Below are 23317 nucleotides of genomic sequence, written 5' to 3'. Positions count from 1 at the left end.
AGGGCTGGTTTCAGAGAGCAGCCAGCTGGGGAGCCGACTGAAAAGAGGAGCCGGGAATCTGGGATGGGATCTCATTAGGTTTCATATTCAAAGCATCCTATAGACATTAACTGATTATCCCCCCTGATGCCCTTCTTTCAGGTGGTAGAGAAAGAAGTCTCTTTTCCAGCTCCATGGCCTGGGAAGAATAAGGTAGGCATCTGTCATGCGTTTACGGAAGAGGGCATCCCGAGCCCCAGAACTGGAATTCTAGAGCTGAGAGAACATGAAATCCCTGGGCCAGGACTCTGCAGGTCCAGTGGTCCAGGAGGAGAAGGGAAGAGGGAGGGTCCAGAGGAAGGTAAGGCAGATTGAAACCAGGCCTTCCAGACTCCAAGATTCACAAGAACGTTATTTATTATTCCAGGCTGAGAAACTGAAGTTTCTCATGCAAAACAGGCTAAAGAGGCCATTCTCTGAATAAAACCCTTTCTTTGAAAATCTCAATGCACTTGAATTTCTAATGGCTAAAAATATTACTTTATAGACAGGGAAATCAATGTCTAGGAAGGAATGCCGTAATGCTACTCTGCCATAAGTCATGGAGGGGTGGAACCAGGCACAACCTGCAAAAACGTCAATGCCCAGCTAAATCAAGGTTTGGTCTATGGGACCTTCTGACTTCAGATTCTTCCTGCTCCAATCCATCCTCACAATCTCTTCCAGAATTAGCTCCCTTCATCACAGCTCTGATCCTGCCACTTTGAATCCTGCCCCAAAACTCCTCATGGCATTCAAGGCCTTCTATAATCTGGCCCAGTTTTAGCTGTTGGATTTTAGGAGGTAATGGAGGCACATCAGGTCTGAAGTCAAATCCTAGCACTATCATGAGTTTCCTGTGTAACTCTGGGCAAGGAGCTTAACCTTTCTGGCTGCTTGTCATCCTCATCCATAAAATAAAGAGGTTGGATTATTTGACTTCGGTGGGTCCTTCCACCTTGAAATCAATAATTTAATAAGTGTGAACTCCTGCTCCAGACAACTCCTCATTGTGCCAGGAATCCATGGCAGGCTTAGTGGGCACCTAGAAACTGGCTGTGATGTTCCGATACCAAGGACAGCGCCTTGTGAATGAGAATTTTTCAAGCGGTTATGCCTTTCTTGGATTTTCATCTTTTAAGGGGGAGAGAAATGCAAAACAGCTTAATCACTGGTGGCTTTGATGTATTCTGCATGATTGTCTGCTATGATAGCTGCCCCCCACCAGGCTGTACCCAGGGGCACTGATTAAGTTATTGGCATATGTGGTGGCATGTTGGTATGTGAGTCTGTGCTTGTCAATTCATACTCTGTGCTCAGGCTTCTCTTCTTGTGCTTGTTTCACTTGCAGGGAATCTGATTCTTGAGGAATGGTGGACGGAAGGCCCAGTATTGAGGACAGATTGACATACTGCGGTATGGTGGAAAGTGTCCTAGCTCTAGAGTCAAAGGAACTGAGTTCAAATCCCAGAATTACTACCTGCATGGCCTTGGGCAAGTCACTTACCCCTCATGGTCCCATTTTCCTTGCTCCCCCCCCCCACACTGACTTTTTAAGATCCTTCCCAGCTTTAATTCTAGAATCCCTGATCACTCAAAGAGGCCACTGTCCTTCAAGCCAAAAGTCAAGGTGATATTCTTAATTGGTGATATTCTTTTTTAGAATCACAGATTCATAGATTTAGTTTTGGGAGCATCTAGTTCAATCACTTTCACTCCCATTTTATAGCTGAGGAAGCTAATGTCCAGAGAAATTTGACCAAGGTCAAACCTCAGAAAGTGGTGGAGTTAGAATCTGAACCCAGGTCTTCTCCAATCAAATCCAGAGTTCTTTCTATTGCTCTACAAATCTTTACTTCTCTGTTTGGAAAATGAGGATCATCAAACCTAACATGGAAGAAGGTTGGAGTAAGTCTGCCTGGAGGTTCCTGTGGGTTGAGGATAGAGGGACATATTGTACTTCCTTATCTATCAAAAGAATGCATCCCTCCATGAGAATGTAACTATCTCCCCAAGCAGGGACTGTTCTTTTATTTTGTCTGTATTTCTCACACCTAGCCCACTCTCTTGCCCACCATTCGGTTGTTTTTCAGGCATGTATGACCCTTTGTGATCCCATTTGGGGTTTTCTTAGCAAAGATATGGAGAGGTTGTCCATTTCCTTCTCCAGATCGTTTTATGGATGAGGAAACTGAGACAAAGTTAAATGATTTATCCAAGGTCACAAAGTATAGGTCTGATGCTGGATTTGAACTCATTAAGATGAGTCTTCTTTATTCCAAGCCCAGGACTCTCTCCACTATGCCATGTCTCAAACATAGTAGGTGTTTAATAAAGAAATGTTTTTTGAATTGAACTAAATGCCATCCTAATCCCAAGTTGATTTCTCAGGGCTACAGATTAGCTATCTTTACAGAATTAGCTGTGCTAAATTACTAATGTAAGCTACTTAATGGCAGAGCTTGCCTTCTCAATCTCATCATTTTCTGGGTCCCTAAAGCTCAGCCCAGCACACAATGCTGTTCAGCGTAGGTAATAAATATTTGTTTGCTTTGGTGAATTGAGTTGACCAAAAGTTATTCTGAATTGAATCCATGGAAACTTATGGGTCATGTCCGATCTGAACCTATACAGAGAAAAGGAAGAGGAATTGGGGAATGAGTGCCCTAGAGATGGTAAGGGTGCTAGGAGATCCTTCATGGTGCAATGGGATCTTGGCCTGGCTCAGGGAAAAGGGATGGGTGGGGGGAAAAGAAGGAATTCTGTCCTTTTTTCTGGTTTAAGGCTCTGGGAGAGTCTGCTCCAGAGCCTGACTTCTTGGGGATGGGTCCAAGTTACTTTGAGTTTTGGGTTTCCATTTTTAATGCCAAGTGTGGCTGCCATACTTTAGTCATGACTGTTTGTAGATCTAAGCTTGAAGAAGTCAGCAAAATGCGAGTTCTAGACAGGAAGCCCAAGGAAATTACATGGCCACTAATATAGATATGGTATATAAACGTGGTCCTCACTATCATTGTTGTTGTTATTGCTTGGGGCTTGAGGAATTAATCATCATTGTGAGACTGTGCCATTCCAGAGTTGTTTTCTGAAGAACACTGATGAGTGGAGGAGCATCTAGGGGACAGGGACCAAGATGGTGAAAGGGCTCCAAGATCATGCCCTCATGACATGGAGTAGTAGCACAGTGGATAGAGTATAGGACCCCGGGAAAGGCAAACTGGAGTTCAAATCCTGCCTCAGATACTTCTTAGTGTGTGAGTTTGGATGAGGTGCTTACCCCTTCTGTGCCTCAATTTCCTCATCTGTAAAATAGGTATGATAATAGCACCAACCTCATAGGGTTGTCATGAAGATCAAGTGAGATAACATATAGAAATCACTTTGCTTTGCAAACCTTAAAGTCTATAAAGGCTAGATACTATTAGATGCCATATGAGGATGGGGCAGACCTTTTAGACATCATCTCATCAATTCCTCTCATTTTAAAAATAAGGAAACTGAGGTCTGCCTCAGTCCATCTGGAATACTGGCTCTTCTTTTCTACCACCTCAGTTTGGCCTTGGAGAAATGGGAGCTACTGGCTCTTGGTGGAGACAGGGGCCAGCTGCTGGAAGAGCGGTGGGATCCGAGCCAGGTCCCTCCCATGGAAAATCACCTTGTCATCCCTCAGTCTCAGTTTGGCTGTGACAGGCAGAGAACAAAATGATGGAAATGGGGCCATAACTTACCTGATAAAACTGTGAAGCTGGCTCTTTGTACTTGGCAAAACAGAAGGGTCATTAGTAAAGGGAAGACCTGCTCATTGGAGGATATAAATCCCACCTGCTGCTGGGGCCCCAGTGGGGGATGGAACAACAGTGGCGCAGGAGGTTAAATCTGTTTAAATCATAAAACTGGAGAAACTCAGGGCTCAAAGGGATCTCAGAGGTCACCTATTCCAATCCGTATCTGAAGGATGAACAGCCTCCACAGTGCTTTGTCTGATGGTCTCTAGCAATGGGAACCCACACTCTTTCAAGGGGGGCAGATTGCCTGCCCCCCTTCCTCCAAACTCTTTGAGCAGTTCCCACTGTCAGAAAGTTTTATATTAAGCTGAAATCTGCTTTTCTGCTTCCACTGACAGCAACTATTTCTGCCCTCTGGGCCCAGTCAGAACAGTTTCTCCCCTTTTCTACATGAGAGCCCTTTACATATTTAAGGCAGCTATTGTGCCCTCCTTTGAGGGGGCCTCTTCATGCTTGGCCCTTCATTGGGGGCTCATGAATCTTATTTATTTATTTCCTAAAATTTTTAATTTTATTATAACATAAATATTTCTTAAAAATCCTTACCTTCCATCTTAGAATCAATAGAAGAGTGTAAATGGTTAGGCAATGGGGGTTAAGTGACTTGCCTAGGATCATACACCTAGGAAGTGTATGAGGCCAGATTTGAACCCAGGACCCCCCTATCTCTAGCCCTGGCTTTCTACCCACTGAGGGACCTAGCTGCCCCAGGCTCATGAACTTAAAAATTTTTTGATAACTATATTTCAATATAATTGTTTTCCTCAGAGAGCAGCTAAGTGGTACAGTGCTAGTCCTGGAATCAGGAAGATCTGCATCCAAATTTGGCCTCAGACACTAGCTGTGTGACTCTGGGCAAGTCATCACTAAGTCTCTACTTGGCTCAGTTTCTTCATCTGTAAAAAATAGAAATGTAATAACTCTTATCTCAAAGAGTTGTGAGAATCAAATGGGATGATAATTGTAAAATGCTTACACAGTGTCTGGCACACAGTAAGCACTATATAAATGTCAGCGAATATTATGGATTTTATGGGATGCAGTTAAGAACACCATTCTGAGAAGGGGTCCATGGCCTTTGCCAGACTGTGCAAGGGGGTCTATGGCATAAAATGGCTTAAAACAATTGAGGTATGGAATGATTTCCAGCTACAACATCATCATGGTCACCTTCATCTGGGTGTGTTCTTTGTCAACGTCCTTTCTCCAAGGACACCCAGAACTTAACCCTATATCCCATGGGTGCTTCAACCAGGGGAGAACACAACAGAGCCATGACTTCCCTTGCCCAGCACAATGTGCTTTGGTGAATGAAGCCTTGGATGGCATGAGCTTTTGTGGCTGATGAAATGTCACCTTGTTGACTCACCCCATTGAAGCTTTGGTCCGCCAACACCACCAGGTCACCTTCACACAAACTGTCTCTCCATGCCTGATCCCCAAGCCCTCCCAATGGATCCACATAGCCACATTCACTCTACTTACACAATTTTTCCTGATTATCCCCGTTAGATTTTATCTCATCAGATTCTGCCTATGATGGTAACAATTTGAGAACTTTTTCTATTTTAATCATTTTATCAATTTTATCATCCATGTTAGTTCTCTTTCAGTTTTATCTCATTTTCAAATTATATACACATACATATATACATATATATCTCATTGATGCCTTTTTTAAGCCACTAATAAAAATGTTGAACAAGATCAATTTGAGGACAATACTATGCATCTGTTCCAAGGCAGAAGAGTAGCAAGAGCTAGGCAATGGGAGTAAAATGACTTGCTCAGTGTCATATAGCTATGAAGTATCTCAAGCCAGATTTGAACCCAGGACCTCTCATCTCTAGGCACCTTGCTGCCCCTAGACCTGCTTTTGACATCATTCCACTAGAGTCCTGCCAAACTGGCCTTCTTGCTCTTCTTCATGCCTGGTGTTAAATTTCCCATCTCCATATTTTGTACATATTTTCCCCTTAGTCTGGAATGCGCTGCCCTGCTTCTAAGAACCTGGAATTTTCTTTAAAGCTCAGGTCAAGTTCTACCTCCTACTCAGTGCTTCTCTTGATCTCTTCAGCTACTAGAGATTCTCCACCTCTGAAACTGCCTTGTGTTGATTTTATGAAATCTATTTTTAATATGTGTACATGTTGTTTCCCCTTCTGGAGTATAAGCTCCTTGAAGGCAAGAATTGCTTCATTATAATCTTTGCATTTTCAGTGCCTAGTGTGATGCCTGGTGCGTAGTAGGAGACTTTGTAAATTCTTGATTGACTGACATGGTGCAAATGTCTCCAGAGATTGAGGAAGGAGGAAGACAACTATAATGTCCCAGTGGTAGAATCAGAAGATAGCTCGAATATACAGAAAGGTAAATACATTTGCAGTAGGTCTATGGTAGTTCACTTCTCTTATGAATTGAGTCTAGTGGCAAATACCACATTTTCGGGGAGATATTTAAGCTGTAGATGGCTCAGGATGGTAGAGGGATTTGAAGGCATTCTACAAAAGATTACTTGAAGAACTCTTGGAGATTTATCCAAAGAAAAGAAAGATTTAGAGGAGAGTGGGGAAATGATGGAAGCCAAGTCACGTCAAACAATTGCCTTGTAGATGTATGATAGTTATTCTGCTTGATTCTGAAAGCAGAACTAGGACCAGGGAGACAGATTTTGGGTTAACATTTGGAAAAAACAACTTCCTAACAAGAGGCAACTAAACCCAAATGGAAAGAACCACTTGGGAGGGAGGGAGTTTTATGTCCCTGGAAGTATCCTAACAGAGGCTGCATGACCAGTCATTAGGGAGTCACAGAGGTCAATCATGTTTCCTGGTAGGTGGCCTCCAAGATTCAAGTCTACAGAGGTAGAACAAAAGAATTCTGACTCTGGAGTCAAAGGAATTGGCTTCATTTCTTGCCTCTAATTCAATCCCTGTGTGACGTTAGGGATACCACTTAAACTCTCTGGACTTCAGCTTCCTCATCTATAAAATGTGGAGAATGGACTAGATAACCTCTAAGGCCCTTTTCAACTCTAAATATATGATTTTAAGCTATTTGACTCTCCAGTGCCTAGCACACAGTCAGCATTTAATAAATGCTCCTTGAATTAATAAAGTTCTCTTGATTCATTTTGGGGCAGTCTTAGAACCAGTATTGGTAATAAGATAGATATCTCTGCTTCCTCATTGTCCTGGAGCCACTGCTCAGCACAATTCCTGGCACATAGTAAGTACTTAATAGGTATAAATAGACTACTTTTAATTTTCTCTTGTAGCTAAGTCACCTGCCCACTGGCCCTCTCTAGCCATCAGGTCCTTCCAAGCAAGAACCACACATTTGGTTGACTTGCAAATACCAGGATACGGAGCCAAGCCATTGGATGGATGTTCTCTGTTGTATAATACTTGGGCAGGGAAAGGAGGGAAGAGGCCCAGAGCTTTTGATAAATCCTGTGATTTTTCTTTCTGACATTGCTAACACATCATCAGTGCCACAAAGCTTTCTACCCAACGGCATGTGGTTTCTTGCCCCCCTATTCCCCCACTCCATATGGCATCCTTTTAACACACAGCACTTCCTCCAATTTCAGCCACATGTCACCCTGCCCTGGGCTGCACTTCACTTTGTAATTTAAGATAACAAAAAGGGGTTGCTTCCCTCTTCAGTCCCTCAATGTCCCCTACCAGCTGGGGCTGGAGCCTGGGACTTCCCCGCTCCTGCTTCAATATCTCTGGTCCCATGACTCCCTCTGGCCCCCTTGTGAGAAGCCAGAGATTCCTCAAATAGCTTTTGATCCTTCTTCAGCATGGCTGGTGCTTTGGAGGGGACACAGAGGCACCAGTCACACACAGAAATGAACGTTGATGCTTTCAACACAGGGCAGAAAACATTTGTCTCAGTCCCAGGGGGAAATGCATAATTCCTGAGGACAGGGGATATTTTCATTTTTAAAATGCTGCTTTTTGTCTTTACATGATCATTTAACTGTAAATTCTTCCCTTCTGCCCAACTGAGAGTCTCCTCTTATAACAGAGGAAGGCAGTTAACAAAAGATAACTTTCACATTAGCCAAGTCCTACAATATAAGTGGGCGTAATGCATAAGAATGTTGTGTCTGCAGTCAGGAAGGCTCATATTTTTGAGTTCAAATCCGACTTCAGACACTTCCTAGCTGGGTGACTCTGGGCAAGCTACTTCCCCCTGTTTGCCTTGGTTTCCTCTTGTGTAAGATGAGCTGGAGAAGGAAATGGCAAACTACTTCGGTGTCTTTTCCAAGAAAATCCCAAATGGGGTCACAAACTGTCTGACATGATTGAAAATTGACCAAATAACAACAACAATATAAGGAGTTTTCCATACTTTTGCAAAGGAAAAGGAGAATTGCATTTTGCTCTCTCTTCTTCCGGGTTGAACTTGGTCTTTCTAATTACACAATGTTCCGCTTTGATTTTCTTTTTTTTCTCTCCTAATGATGTTGTAGTTATTATGTATATTATTCTGACTTTTTCCTTTTTTTTTGTCATTTTATCTAAAATTGGCACTTTAAGAAATGTCTGTTGAATTGAACTCAAATTTAAACCAAGAAGTCCAACGAGGCCAGTACTCAACAGTTACAAACAGATCAAGGTCTGAGAAGCCCTGTGTGCTTTGGGCTCCATGGATCCCAAGAGATGTGAGCCAGATTCCCTCCTCTACCTCTAGGTATCAGAGAGGGTGGGATGATGGAGGAGCCGTGGGGGAGCTACAGTGCCTTTGAAATCAGCTTTGACATGGTATTCTTAGGCACTGGCTTCCACTAGTATTTTTATATGCAGGTACTGGTGGAGAGGAAGGTGGGAGATAGTCATCTCCCAGCACTCCAAATAATTCCCAGTGTCTGGCATCTGAACAAATAATCCAGCTTTCTTGGCAAAATTAATCAGAGGCTGTCATAGGGCAAATGGAGGAGTGGACACTGATGCAGCGATAAATTTGGGAAATGCAGACATTGATGGGGGCAGGTATAGAGCTCAGCATTTTTACTGAGTGCTAAAAAATAAGAGAGATAAAAGACATCTAGCATCAGAGTGGATAGAGTGCTGGCCCTGGAATCAGGAAGACTTGAATTCAAATCTAGCCTCACACACTAGCTGTATGACCCCGAGCAAGTCACTTAACCCTACTTGCCTCAGTTTCCTCATCTGAAAAATGAGCTGAAGAAGGAAAAGACAAACCGCTCCAGTATCTTTGCCGATAAAACCCCAGTGGAGTCCCAAAGAATCGGACATGACTGAAATTACTCAATAACAACAACAACCAATAAGCATCATCATCAGTGTCTCTGTCATTGGAAAACCTACCCATAGTCTCCTTTTAGGGCTATAGTTCTCACAAGTCCTCTTAGCTTAACACACTCCCTCATTAAAAAATAAACCAAATGAAACTATTAATGGAACCAATGGTTCTACTCAATTGATGGCTCAAGTTATTTTCTCCAGGCTGTGGAATTCTACTCCCAGAATTGTTGCTTCATTCAGCTGCCATCTTGCCATCCCCAATTGGCTTCCCTAGCTATTGCATTCTCACATGGACCTCCTTGTTCTGGTAACTTGTCCCTTTTGGGACAAGTAAAGATATAACAACAGATTCTCAAAAAAAGTATTCGATGCACTTTTAATTTTGACCTGTACTAACATTTTCGCCAATTCTTTCTTAAGTCTAGACAGTCAACAACGCAATGATTTGTTGTGTTTGCAGATTTCTGAGCTGTAAATACTGACACTGAAAATATAACAATTGGCTTTCCCTGTAAGAGCTGACTCCAATACACCTCTGGGGGAGCAGTACCACAGTGTCTGCTAAGTACAGAGGACTATCTCAGCCCATTTCTTCCCTGAATTCAATCCAAGTCAGAAAAAGTAGTTTTCCAATAGCCCAGGTTATTTACCATTAAGACAGAGGAGGTCCTTCCCACAAATGCAGGCTTACCTGAGACAATGGTGTAACCAATTCCTCGAGGCCGGCCCTTATCTTGGTCAACTGCTGTGATCATGCGCACTGTTGTACCCTGCCAGAGACAAAAGTAGAGATCATGGGCATGGTCCCTGCGGTTTCATGTCCCTCGTGCTTAGCTGTCTATCCAAGAGCTTTCCCATTGCCCAGCCTAACCAAGTTAACTCCTGGAGGGAAGAACTTCTCCCAAAGGTAGCTGGGAAAATCCTTATGATGCTGGCCAACCAGTCAAATGTCCAGGAGCTGAAGACACTTCTGCTTCCTCTCTGCTCTGGGCTGTTAAGCCCCAAAGTCCTTGGGTAAATATCTTCGGGAGAAGGCTAACCCTAAAAATGATACTAGCTGACAAGTATAGCCCTTTAAACTTTATGAAGCACTTTACACACACACACACACACACACACACACACACACACACACACGCATACACGCTTCACACAACCTGAGGAGGGCCATGTAGATACGGCATATCAGAGATAAGAAAGCTGAGTCTTAGGTTAAATGATTTGTCCATGGTCACACAAATCCAGTAGCTGGAGTCAAAGCCTGTACTCTCCTTACTCCAAATCTGGCAGTCTTTCCACTATACTAGACTGACTTCTATCTCTCCTCTTCAACATCCAGTCCCACCCACCCTACCCCCATCTCCTTACAGTTGAACAAGCCATCCAATGGAGATAGAATAGCAGATTTGAAGAGGAAACCTGGATTCTTTTTTTTTTTTTAATTAAAAAAAAAAAAAACCCTTACCTTCCGTCTTGGATTCAATACTGTGTATTGGCTCCAAGGCAGAAGAGTGGTAAGGGCTAGGCAATGGGGGTCAAGTGACTTGCCCAGGGTCACACAGCTGGGAAGTGTCTGAGGCCGGATTTGAACCTAGGACCTCCTGTCTCTAAGCCTGGCTCTCAATCCACTGAGCTACCCAGCTGCCCCCGGAAACCTGGATTCTAATGAAATCCTTCAGTCACCTTAGGTAGGTCATTGTCCTTTCTTGAGCCTCACCAGAACATACAGAAATAGAGAAATCTCTTTTATCTCAAATGATATTTTGCCAACATAATCAAAGGAAAATGCTACTTTTCTAAAAAAGACTCTAGCATGAGAAAGAGGGAATATCTGAACAAGAACTGGAAAGATACATTTGGACCATTGTGTAAGTGATGGTGGAGGACGAGTGCAAGCCAAGATGAATTTTTTAAAAAAATTCCATAAACCTAAACAAACAACATCAGGAAGATGGAAGCCCAGAAAGAGCGGAGCTGTGTAAAAAATGCTAAGCACAGGAAAAGGGATTTTTATCTATATTTGGAGCAGTAAGAGTGAGATGAAGATTAGGCTCATGGCATGAGGAAGATAGTATGAAAAGAAGTCAGAAATAGTATAAAGACTGGTTGAATTAAAAGAAGGTGGAACTACTCCACTCCTAATTTGTTTCTATCTTCTTTACTGGAAAGAATTATATCCACAATGAAAATGGTATAACCTTTTGTTGTTGTTCAGCTGTTCAGTCCTGACTCTTTTCTTCCTGATCCCATGGACCACCATAGTATGCCAGGTCCTTCCATCCTCCACTACCATCCCCAAATCTGTCCAAGCTCATGTTCATTGCTTCTATGAATGATAGAACAAAGATGGATAAGATGGAATTGAAGACAAAGATAGATGAAGGAATGTTAAGGAAGTTCTTAATTGCTTTTAAATTAGTTCCATTCTAGAGAGCAAGATGTATTTCAGATCTGGGCATTGCAAAAAGAAAAATGTGTTATCATCAAACCACTCTATGGAATCTTTGAGTAACCATAGTTATGGAGTACTAATAGAAAAGAAGGAAAGTATAGTTTTTATTTTCAAAATAGGAAAAAGGTAGATTGCAGAAATTACCAACCAATGAGCTTAATTTCAATCTTTGGAAAAAGCAAAGAAGTCACCAAATAGATGGTTTGAGAGCACGTAGAAAAGATTTTGGTGATCCCTAGGAACCAACAGATTTCTAAGAAGTAGTTCAAGTCATAGTAATCTCCATTCTTTTTCTGATAGGATTAATAGATTGGTTGAACAAGGAAGTATCATAGACCCAGTGGATTTTGACTTCAGGGCAGCTAGGTGGCATGTTGAGATCAGGAAGACTTATCTTCCTGAGTTTAAATCTGGCCTCAGACACTTAGTAGCTGAGTGACCCTGAGCAAGTCACTTAATTCTGTTTGCCTTCATATTCTCTTCTGTAAAATGAACTGGAGAAGAAAATGGCGAAACCACTCCAGTGTCTCTGCCAAGAACACCCCAAAGAGTTGGACCCAACTGAAGATCTTGACTTCAGCAAGGCATTTAACAAAATCTCTTCGAGGCACATTTTTATGTTAAATGTCTGAAAATCGGGCTAAACAATTGCTCAGTTAAGTAGAATCATAGCTCGTTGAATGACCACGCTTGAAGAGTAATGAATGGATCAACATTAAAGGGATTTTTACTTGGCTCCTTCCAATTCAACAATTTTATCATTGCCTTGACCTAAAGGCATGGGTATCAAATCTGCTGATGGGCCAAAGCTGGAAGGGATTGTTGGAAGGATTGAGATCCAAAAAGATCTTGACAGGCTAGAATAACAGACCCACTCTAAAGAGATTCAATGAAATGGTGATAAATACATTTTAGTTTGTAAAAATCCACTGCACAGTGTAGGCCTGGGAAAACTGAGCCTAACCGTAGTTGATGTGAGAAATTTGGAGGGGCTTCAAGCTGACTATGAGCTTGATATGAGCCAAGGGGGCACGTAGCCATCCCAAGGATAATATAACTTAAGACTATATTAATGGCCTACTCTACTTTATATTGGTCAGCCTATACCTAGAATGTCATAGGGGGCAGCTGGGTAGCTCAGTGGATTGAGAGCCAGGCCTAGAGGTCCTAGGTTCAAATCTGGCCTCAGACACTTCCCAGCTGTGTGACCCTGGGCAAGTCACTTGACCCCCATTGCCTAGCCCTTACCACTCTTCTGCCTTGGAGCCAATACACAGTATTGACTCCAAGATGGAAGGTAAGGATTTAAAAAAAAAAAGAATGTCATAACCAGTTCTGAGCTCTACACTATAAAAATGTCATTGAGAACCAAGTGTGTTTCTGGAAGCTCGTGGAGGGTCTGGAATACGTGTTATATGCAAAGCAATTAAACTTAACTCAAGAAGCACTAGACTTAGATGAGGACTGAAAAAGGGGACCCTTAGCCTGATGAAGAGAAGACTAAAGGACTATATATGATGGCTGTTTTCAAATATTTGATGGCTTTCCATATAGAGGAGGGAGTAGACTTTTTCTATGTAACAACCAGAAGGCAGAACCACACTCGATGAGCAGAAGTTTCTAGGAGGTGAATTATGGCTCAGTGTAAAGAAGCTTTTTCTAACTGAAAGTCATCTCTTTTCTGACTCATGCATTTTTACAGATGAGAAAACTGAAACCCAGGGGCCCAAAGTGATTTGCTCAAGATCACATGGTTAATAAATGACTGAGCTAGATTTTTTTTTAAAACCCCTGTCTTCTCTCATAGCATCAGTTCTAAGATAGAAGAGCAGCAAGGGCTAGGCAATGGGGGTCAAGTGAGTTGTTCAGGGTCATCATCTAGGAACTGTCTGAGGCCAGATTTGAATCCAGGTTCTTCCTAGATTCACACACTCCAGGTGTGGCTATATATTTGCCCCCAGAGCTAGAATTTGAATCCAGGTCCCTGGCTCCAAAAAACACATTTTCTAGTGCAGACACAAAGATGGAGTGGGCTGCCTTGCAAGGTAGTGAGCTCTCTGCCCTTATAAGCATTCACAGGGAGGGGAGATGATCAAGAATATTGTAGAGGGTATACAACCCAGTTGTACTCTGGGAGTGGGGAGGGAAGAGGGGAAAAAGAGAATGTGAATCATGTAACCATGGAAAAATATTCTAACTCAATTTTTAAAAAAGAAAAAAAAGAATATTATAGAGGGAATTAGTGTGTAATTTGGAATGTAGGACTCAATATTCCCTAACTCAAGTCACTTCCAACTCTATAACTTCAGGATAAACAATGGGAAAAGGCATGGCTAGGTCATAGAAGTCATCAGGAATTTTCTAGAGTCTGAGAGAAGCAGGGCAGACATCTTAGCTTGGTTATTTCCCTGAGTGTTAAATGCCATTATCAAACCAATCAGACAGGAAAATTGGTAGCAGGGGAGACGGCAACAGCAATGACCACAGAACTTATCATTCTGGCCTCGTGGTCAAGAATGCAATGATTTGGGCAAGAGCCCAAAGGGGCTCCAAGGGTGCTGTCCATCCCCTGATTGCAGAATTCCCTGTCTCCCCATGCTAGCCTCTGCTCTCTCCCCAGACATCAGACACAGTGGTCTTTCCATACCACAATTAATGCCCTGTGCCCTGCATTTATAACCCCGAGCTCCTATGTTTGTATTGGTTTATGGAAAATGGGCCAGGAGGCATTCCTTTCTCCCTTGGGGAGAATGTCAGCAGAAGTATTTGCATAACTAATAAGGGCGCCCAGGAGGCCCTGGCAGTCTTGTGCCAATGTCACCATCTATCAGTCGAAGGTTGGAACGCAGTGTTCCTATCCAATATGCAGCTCACCCTTCAGGTCTCCTCCTCCTCCTCCTCCTCCCATTGTTCTGACTGACTTTCTGGGCTGACGATACTGACTCGCCTTAACATCAGTCCTTATGTCCTGAGTGATGAATCCCAAGGGACCAAACCTTCTGGCCAAAAAAGCAAGTCAAAGACCTTCCTCCACCTTTTGATTTGGATTGCCCAAACCTGACTCTGGTCAAGTGATTTTTATTTCTAGGGACCTCAGTTTCTCAATTGTGAAATGAAGAGATTAGACTAGATCATAGATTCCTAACTTGGGGACTACAAGCATTTCTTTTTAAACAAATATTTTGATAAATGTATTTTAATACAATTGATTTCCTTTCTAGTTCTATGTATTTTGTGCCTTTAAAAATGTTCTGAGAAGGGGCACGTAAGTTTCCCCATACTTCCAAAGGGGTCCATGGCAAAAAGAAAGTAAAGAAAGAGAAAGAACTGATAAATGGAAACAAGCAATACATAGTTTTATATATACCTATTTTTTTTGTCAAATCACACCTTCTATAGCATGAAGTGGGAAAGGGGAGATGAAGATAACCTGGGAACTTTAATGTAAAAAATAAACAAATTATTGTTTGTAAAAATAAACAAAATAAAAAACAAATTGGAAAAAAGGTGAAGAATCTCTGGAATTGGTGATTTCCATAATTCCTTCCCATTAGAAATATCAGACCCTTGAACAACATCACCAAGATGAGAAGAGGACAATGGTAATGTCCATAGTTTAACTACTCTCTGTCTCAATTCTATCAGATCTTCCATGATTAGAGAGGTCAGTCTTGCTACCAACTTCCTGCTCTTAGTCTCACCTGATGGCAATGAGATATTTCTATTCTTACAGAGATGAAAAAAAATCTCCTTTATATTTAGTTTAGCAGTGACAAAGCTAGGCTTTTTTTCAGAAAGAAATTGTATTAATTATAATTAAAAATAAGAAAAACAAAATCAAGAAGCTTCCTCATAATGCACAAAAGCAAAAAAAAAAAAAGATGACCTTTGAGAAGATAGATTCTGTACTTAGCCAAAGTCTGGTCACAGAGTGGCTTGTGGGGAATCAAATTCCCTAGTTCCTATCTCTTGGTTCAAGCTTATCTAGAGAATCCCATTCATCGGCCATCTTGTCCATCTTGTACATTCCTTGGGTGGTCCCCCTTTCACTCTTTCCTTTGCCTCTACTCCTTGGGAAGATAAAGATTAAATAATTCACCCCAATGAATAGAGAAAGGAACCATTAGAGTTCAATAGACTATAATTGTCAAAAGTGATGTACAGCTGATATTTTTCAATGAGCTTTTCCTCCCCTCTTGTAATATACAAATGTCATCATCCCTTTGGTTTCCTCATTTCAATAACAAATATTCAGTCAATCAACAAAGATTTATTAATCCCCCTGTTCTATGGAAGGCACTCTGCTAGGCACTGGGGATTCAATCAAAAAGAATGAAATAATCCCACTCACAATGGGTTTATGTAGACAAAGACAAAAATGAAACAGCATCTGCCCTCTAGAAGCTTATAATCTATTGGGACTGAGAGGAGGGCAACAGGCAGACAGTTAAATAACTATAATATATCTATAGAGTGATTTTGGTGAAAGTCAATGATAAGGAAAGATTTCATACCGGAATTGACATTTGAGAACATTGAATGGAGCTAAGGATTCCAGGAGGTGGAGGTATTCAGAGACAGGGCTTTGGGTATGGGGGTAAACTTGGGCATAGGTAGGTTAAAGACAGGATATTGAATGTGGGGAGTTGCAAGGAATTAAGTTGTCCCTGAAGGAGGTCATCAAACAAGTCAGGTTGGTCTATAGGACCCCAGTCAGCTCAAGGGGCCAAGTATCCAGGGCTTCTGACTCTTTCCCCCTCTGTTCTGCCTTTGACAAAGTGCAAGCAACCATGTTTTCATCCTTTTCTTTCTACTTTTGGACCAAGCCCTGATCCCAACTAGGAGAGTTATATTCTGCCCAAAGGCAGCTAGGTGGCATCATGGAGCGAGTTCTAGCCCTGGAGTCTTTAAGGACCTGAGTTCAAATGTGACTTCAGACATTATTGGCTGTGAGAGGGCAAGTCATTTAACCCCATTTACTTCAGTTTCCTTATCTGTAAAATGAACTCAGGAAAGAAATAGCAAAGTACTCCAGTGTCCTTGCCAAGAAAATCCCATGAAGAGTTGGACAGAACCGAAGGACAAATGTTGTATTATATTTTTATTCATTTGGTCAAACACTTCCCAATTGTATTTTAATCTGGCTCTGGTCACACCTAGGAGGATTGCTGTTGGGGTCTCAAATGGGACACATCTGATCTAGTCCAAGCCCTCTTCATTTGAGAAGTGAGGAAATGGAATCCCAAAGAGTAAAATGATTCACTCAAACCCATGTGGCTCATGAGTGACGGAGTTGGGACTAGACCTCAAGCTCTTGACTTTCTGCAGTCTGTAAGATTCCTCACTGGGCTTCCCCAGTATGGTCAGGCAATCCAAGGAAGCAAGAAGTTACTTCAAGTAGGAAAGGACAATGGGAGGGCAAGGGCTAAAACTTGTGATAAGAAACATACCTGTGCTGCGTAAGCAGGATCTGAGATCTCTTGACTAAGTTCGGGGGTTCTTTCCTTTTTTTTTTGGTAAATAAATCCATTTTTAATAAAACTTTGAGCTTTTAATACAGATACAGTCAGACAGGCTAGAGATATTATAGGAAGGAATTAGCTTGGAGGAGTGGGTGCTCCTGGGAACATGAAGCACTTGTTTCAGTTTCTAAATTATTATTTCTTCAATATACTGAAATTTATTTCCAAAGGCAGGGAGAAAGGAAGGTCCTGTCTGATTCTGGAACCATGGGGCTGGACAATCTGCTCTGCAGGCTCCCAGAATAGACTATAGCCCCGGGGGGGGGGGTCCTAGAGGGTCATAACCAGGAAAAAGATGAGAGGCAGAAACAGCCTGCGATGGAGAGCTCAGGATTGTGGTGAGGGATTTCGAGGCAGTCCAGATCCCCTGGTTTATAGCTTAGCATGCGAGCAATATGCTCAGCCTGGTCTTCTCACACTAAATAAAATGACTGGATGATGAATGTCTACTGGGAAGACAGATGCCCCCTTGAAATGCTCAAGGTACGTGTAATCCTTTAGAATGTGAGTTTCTATAGGATAATCACTCAGCAAGCAGTTATGAAATATTTACTAAGTGTCAGGCACAGTACTAAAAGCTGGGCTACCAAGAAAGACAAGAGCAGGCTTTAGCCTCAGGTAGCTCACATTCTAATGGGGAGGCGGGGGATACGCAAATAACTATGTGCACACAAGAAGGTAATTTCAGTGGGAAGGCATCTACATGGGGTTGGGAAAGACCTAAAGGAAGTGGAATTTGGAGTGGGTTTTCAGCTACGCCAGGGAAACTGGGAGTAGAGGGTGAGGAGGGAGAGCATTCCAGGCATGAGGGACAGTCAGTGCAAAGGCAAGGAGATGGAAAACGCATTGTCGTGTGTGAAGAAGAGTAAGTAGGATTGTATAAAACTAGATCAGAGTGCATGGACTAGAACTATGGGAAGGGACTTAAAATGTTAAACAGGATTTTGGATTTGATCCGGGATGGTCCTCCAGGCTAAACATCCTTAGTTCCTCCAATACATGCCCAAAGGGAGCCACTAGACTTTATTTACTACGGGGAAAGACATGACCCTGTCTGAGCATTAGGAAATCAATTTGGCAGTTGAGTGGAGAACAGACAAGAGTGGGAAACTACTTGTGATGGGGAGACTAGGTAGAAGTCTGTTGGAATAGTCCAGGTGAGAAGCACTGGACTTGTCAAGTCTTGCCACCAACTTCCTGCTCTTACCCTCACTTTGGTGGTACTGAGCTACTGGTCTATTTTTACAGAAATATGAAAAAAATCTCCTTTACCCTTAGTTTAGTGGCTATTTGAGTGGAGAAAAAAGGGACATCTACAAAAGACACTATGGTGATGGAAAGATCTGATATGTGGGGCTAGTGTGAGTGATGAGTGAGGGGTCAAGAATGATGCCAAAGATGTAAGTTTGAAGGACTGGAAGATTTTGATGATAATCAGAAAGATGGGAAGGAGAGGGCTTTCAGGGAAAGAGAATGAAATATGTTTTAGCCATATTGACTTTAAGATGCCTATCAAATCTCAAATGAGAGGCAGATAGGTAGCACAGTGGATATAGCACTAGAGGAGGAGTCAGAAAGAGATGAGTTTGAATCCTGCATCAGACACTTACCAGCATGTGATTCTGGGCAAATCATTTACCTATATTGATCTCAGTTTCCTCATCTGTCCAATGGATCTAAAATAGCATAGGGTTGTTATGAGGATAGAATGCGATTACCTATGGTAGGAGCTTTGCAAACCTTAAAGTGCGACACAATTGTTAGCTATTATGATGATGTTGATGTCCAAAAGGCAGCCAGAAATGTAAGTTGGTGTATGGCAGAGATATAAGAGGTAGATATATTGAACTGGGAATCTTCTGCAGAGAGATGACATAGTTGAAATTATGGAAGTTGATGAGATCAGAAGGAGAAAGAGAAAGAGAGGGAAGGAGGGGGAGAGAGAGAGACAGAGATAAAAATGGATAGAGGGAGAGATGGAGAGATAGAAGGTGAGAGGCAGAGACATACAGAAAATGCACACAAGAGAGCTTTGGGGGGCTCCAAGGGGTGGGCAGACCTAGATAAAGATCCAGCAAAGGAAATTGAGAAAGGATGGTTAGTCAGATAGGAGATCTGAGAGAATATCAACGGCTACTTTGAGATCAAAAGATGAGAAAAAAGCCATTGAAATTGGCAATTGAGGTATTACTGGTAACTTTGGAAAGGGCAGTTTCAATGGAATAATGAGAGGGTGCAAGGTCAGATTGTGGATGGCTTAGAAAAAAGTGAGATGAGAGGACTAGAGCCACCTAGAATATATGGCATTCTCAAGAAGTATGGCCAAATGGACAAGGGACATGAATAGGCAGCTTTCACATGATGAAATAAAAACTATCAATAAGCACATGAAAAAGTATTCTAAATCCCTCCTGATTAGAGGAATGCAAATTAAAATAACTCTGAGGTAGGTACCACCTTACACCTAGCCAACTGACCAATATGGCAACAAATAAAAGTGATAAATGTTGGAGGGGATGTGGCAAAATTGGGACACCAATACATTGCTGGTGGAGTTGTGAATTGATCCAACTATTCTGGAGGGCAATTTGTTTTCTTTTTTTTTGAAAAATTTATTTAATTAGTTGATTTTACAATATTTCCCGTGGTTACAATATTCATGTTCTTTCCCTCCCCTCCTGCCCAAGCCCCTCCCATAGTTGGCTCTCAATTTCACTGGGTTTTACATGTGTCATTGATCAAGACCTATTTCCATATTATTAATATTTGCACTAGGGTGATCATTTAGGGTCTATATCCCCAATCATATCCCCATCGACCCATGTGATCAAGCAGTTGTTTTTCTTCTGTGTTTCTATTCCCACAGTCCTTCCTCTTTCTCATAAGTCCCTCCAAATAGTTCTGGATCATTGCAGTAGAGAAGTCCATTACATTCGATTGTACCACAGTGTATCAGTCTCTGTGTACAATGTTCTCCTGGTTCTGTTCCTTTCGCTCTGCATCACTTCCTGGAGGTCTTTCCAGTCTCCATGGAATTCCTCCACTTTATTATTCCTTTGAGCACAATAGTATTCCATCACCAACAGATACCACAATTTGTTCAGCCATTCTCCAATTGAAGGGCATCCCCTCATTTTCCAATTTTTTTGCCACCACAAAGAGCGCAGCTATGAATATTCTTGTACAAGTCTTTTTTCTTATCATCTCTTTGGGGTACAAACCCAGCAGTGCTATGGCTGGATCAAAGGGCATATAGTCTGTTAAAGCCCTTTGGGCATAGTTCCAAATTGCCTTCTAGAATGTCTGTATCAATTCACAACTCCATTTGGAGGGCAATTTGGAACTATGCCCAAAGGGCTTTAACAGACTATATGCCCTTTGATCCAGCCATAGCACTGCTGGGTTTGTACCCCAAAGAGATGATAAGAAAAAAGACTTGTACAAGAATATTCATAGCTGCGCTCTTTGTGGTGGCAAAAAAATTGGAAAATGAGGGGATGCCCTTCAATTGGGGAATGGCTGAACAAATTGTGGTATCTGTTGGTGATGGAATACTATTGTGCTCAAAGGAATAATGAACTGGAGGAATCTCATGTGAACCAGAACGACCTCCAGGAACTGATGCAGAGTGAAAGGAGAAGAACCAGGAGAACATCGTGCACAGAGACTGATACACTGTGGTACAATTGAATATAATGGACTTCTCTACTAATAGCAATGCAATGACCCAGGACAATTCTGAGGAACTTAGGAGAAAGAACACTATTCACATCCAGAGAAAGAACTGTGGGAGCAGAAACACAGAATAAAAATATATGATTGATCATGTAGTTTGATGGGGAAGTGATAAGGGTTTTGATGTTAAAAGATCTCTCTACTGCAAATATGAATACAGTGATACATGTATAAACCAGTGGAACTGCTTGTTAGCTCTGGGAAGGGGAGGGGGAAGAAAGAGCATGTGTGTATGTGTGTGTGTGTAATCATGAATCACGTAACCATGGAAAAATAGTCTAAAAATAAAAAAGAAGTATGATCAAGAAGAAGAGAAGAAGATACCAAGATGATGGCCAGCATGGATGGTTGAATTGAGTGAGAGGCTTTTAAGGATATGGGAGACATGAATGTCATTATAGGCAGCCATGAAGAAGCAGTAGACAGGGAGAAAAAGAAGATAAAAGAGAGGGGGATGATAGAGGGAACAGTTTGTTAGTGAAGATGGGATGGAACAGAATCAAAGGTACCTAACTCAGTGTTTTTTCTCTGGTTGCTAGAGGCATGTACTGATAGAGGGAATAAGGAATAGCCCTGGGAGGTAATGATGATATATTTGAGGGACCCTCTGACCTGCTTCTCCAGTCATTTTTCTTTTTTTCTCTCTCCTTCCTTCCTTCCTTCCTTCCTTCCTTCCTTCCTTCCTTCCTTCCTTCCTTCCTTCCTTCCTTCCTTCCTTCCTTCCTTCCTTCCTTCCTTCCTTCCTTCCTTCCTTCCTTCCTTCCTTCCTTCCTTCCTTCCTTCCTTCCTTGTCTCCCTGTCTCACATAGGCTGGAAATTCAGTAGTCACTCATGGGCCCAGTAGTGATTGCTATGGAAGTTTAACCTGCTCCATTTTTCTAACCTAGACTGGTTCTCCTCTTATTGGGTAGCTTGATGGTCCTCTACTCCTAGGGGCTCACCAGATAGCTCTACTGTAGCTCAGAACTCCCAAGCTCAAGCAATCCAGCAGCCTCCGCCACCCTGGCTATCACACAGGCATGAACCAACACACTCAGCTTGCAGCCATATCTCATATAACTCTCCTTTAAGTGTTCAGTGTTCCAGGTGAAATGGATTGCTACCAGTTTTCCACACTCAATGGACTGGGTTCTACCTCTGCATTTCCCTAGGCTAAGCATCTCTCAAATGTGCTAATCGCTCATCAGCCCTACCTTTTAGTATCTTCCTTTCAGTCTCAGTTCAGGTACCACTTTCTGCTGGAAGCCTTCCCTGATCCTTCCAGTGCTCTCTCCTTGGAATTCCAGTGAGTCATATCTATGCATGTTGTTTTCTCCTCCCCACCAACTCTAAGCTCCTGGGGAGGGGGGCAGGCATTGTTTAGTGTTTGTCTTTCTACATCCTCCTTTTACATACTGCTGCTACTTCAATCTTCCTTGAACAGAATGGAATGTTTAAGATTCCTCTCTATCAAAAATAGGCATCCTTCAGAAGAGGGGCAAGATCTGGGAGGGGTCTCCGAGAGGAAGCAGGGAAGTTCTTTCTTCTGGGACCTATTTCTTCTTCTTACACACTTCATCTGTACTCATCTTCTATACATATAACCAGGAGAATATTCTTCCTATCTGTTCTTTTCCCTTCCCAGCTTCTATTACGGGATTAAGGACTTGAAAGGTGAACCTACAGTCCTGTGACGGGGTGGGAGGAGTCCCTTAAAAGGGAGGAGGGAGAGGGATGGGGCAAGAGAGCCAGCGGGGGCTTCTGAGAGCTGCCACAGCAGATTCAGAGGCAGAAAATCCTATTTCTCAGTCCTTAATTCCAGTCAATTCCAGTCAAAGGGCTGATAGAATCAGCTGGCAGTAATTTGCTGCAGTTTATCCACTCTTTTTACCTTCTATCGCCCCTTCGCTGACGGGCAGGCTGACATGCTGTTACTCGAGTGAGGAAATTAAAATTTGATGCAATAATCCCAAATAAGAAGGATTTTATTAGGTAATATATACACTTTAGATTAGGCATTCTCACCTGATACATAGATAGAGAAAAACAGACATGCTGGGAGCCACAGATAAAAAAGACCAGGAGAGACAGTGGTAGAAAGATCCATGAAACCTTCTTGGTAACTGTGGCCAGGATGGAAATACAGAGTGGACGTCCCATTCCTTCATAGACAGGAGAGAGGCTGGGTAATTGACTTTTTTTTAGTACTTGTCTGGTTTGGGGATAAGACTGTGTCTAATTCAGGGCTCTGAACTTTAAAAGGGTTATGGAAGAATGAAGGAGGGCAATGAAAATGTTTAAGTAAAATGAGAAAATATATGCAAAGTGCTATATCTGAGGATGATGATGGGCAAATCAGGCTTTAGGGAACTTGCCAAAGAAAATAAGAATCTCTAAGGGACTATTTTTTTTTTGCCTAGTTTGTATGATCAGGTACCTTTTTTTTTTTTGACTATTTTGTATCTCTAGTACTTAGCACAGTGCCTGGGGGCACACAGTAGGTATTTTATAAATGCTAATTGATTAACTGATTGACTTAAGTGGAAA

The 23317-nt window shown here is 42.2% G+C and overlaps 1 protein-coding gene across 2 annotated transcripts in view; it reads right to left on the bottom strand.

Moving 5' to 3' along the window:
• CDH23 (cadherin related 23) overlaps positions 1 to 23317 on the bottom strand; it is a 655553-nt gene that overhangs the window by 340874 nt on the left and 291362 nt on the right. For both annotated transcript variants that reach the window (XM_056799300.1, XM_056799301.1), the window contains exon 9: positions 9774 to 9852. In XM_056799300.1, coding sequence (XP_056655278.1) covers positions 9774 to 9852 — 79 coding nt within the window. The remainder of the gene's footprint in view (positions 1 to 9773; positions 9853 to 23317) is intronic.

The sequence above is a fragment of the Monodelphis domestica genome, chromosome 1 (assembly GCF_027887165.1).
Source record: "Monodelphis domestica isolate mMonDom1 chromosome 1, mMonDom1.pri, whole genome shotgun sequence".
NCBI classification, from domain to species: Eukaryota; Metazoa; Chordata; class Mammalia; order Didelphimorphia; family Didelphidae; genus Monodelphis; species Monodelphis domestica.
The sequence above is the reverse complement of the archived record's forward strand: the minus strand, read 5'-3'. Positions and strand labels throughout refer to the sequence as shown.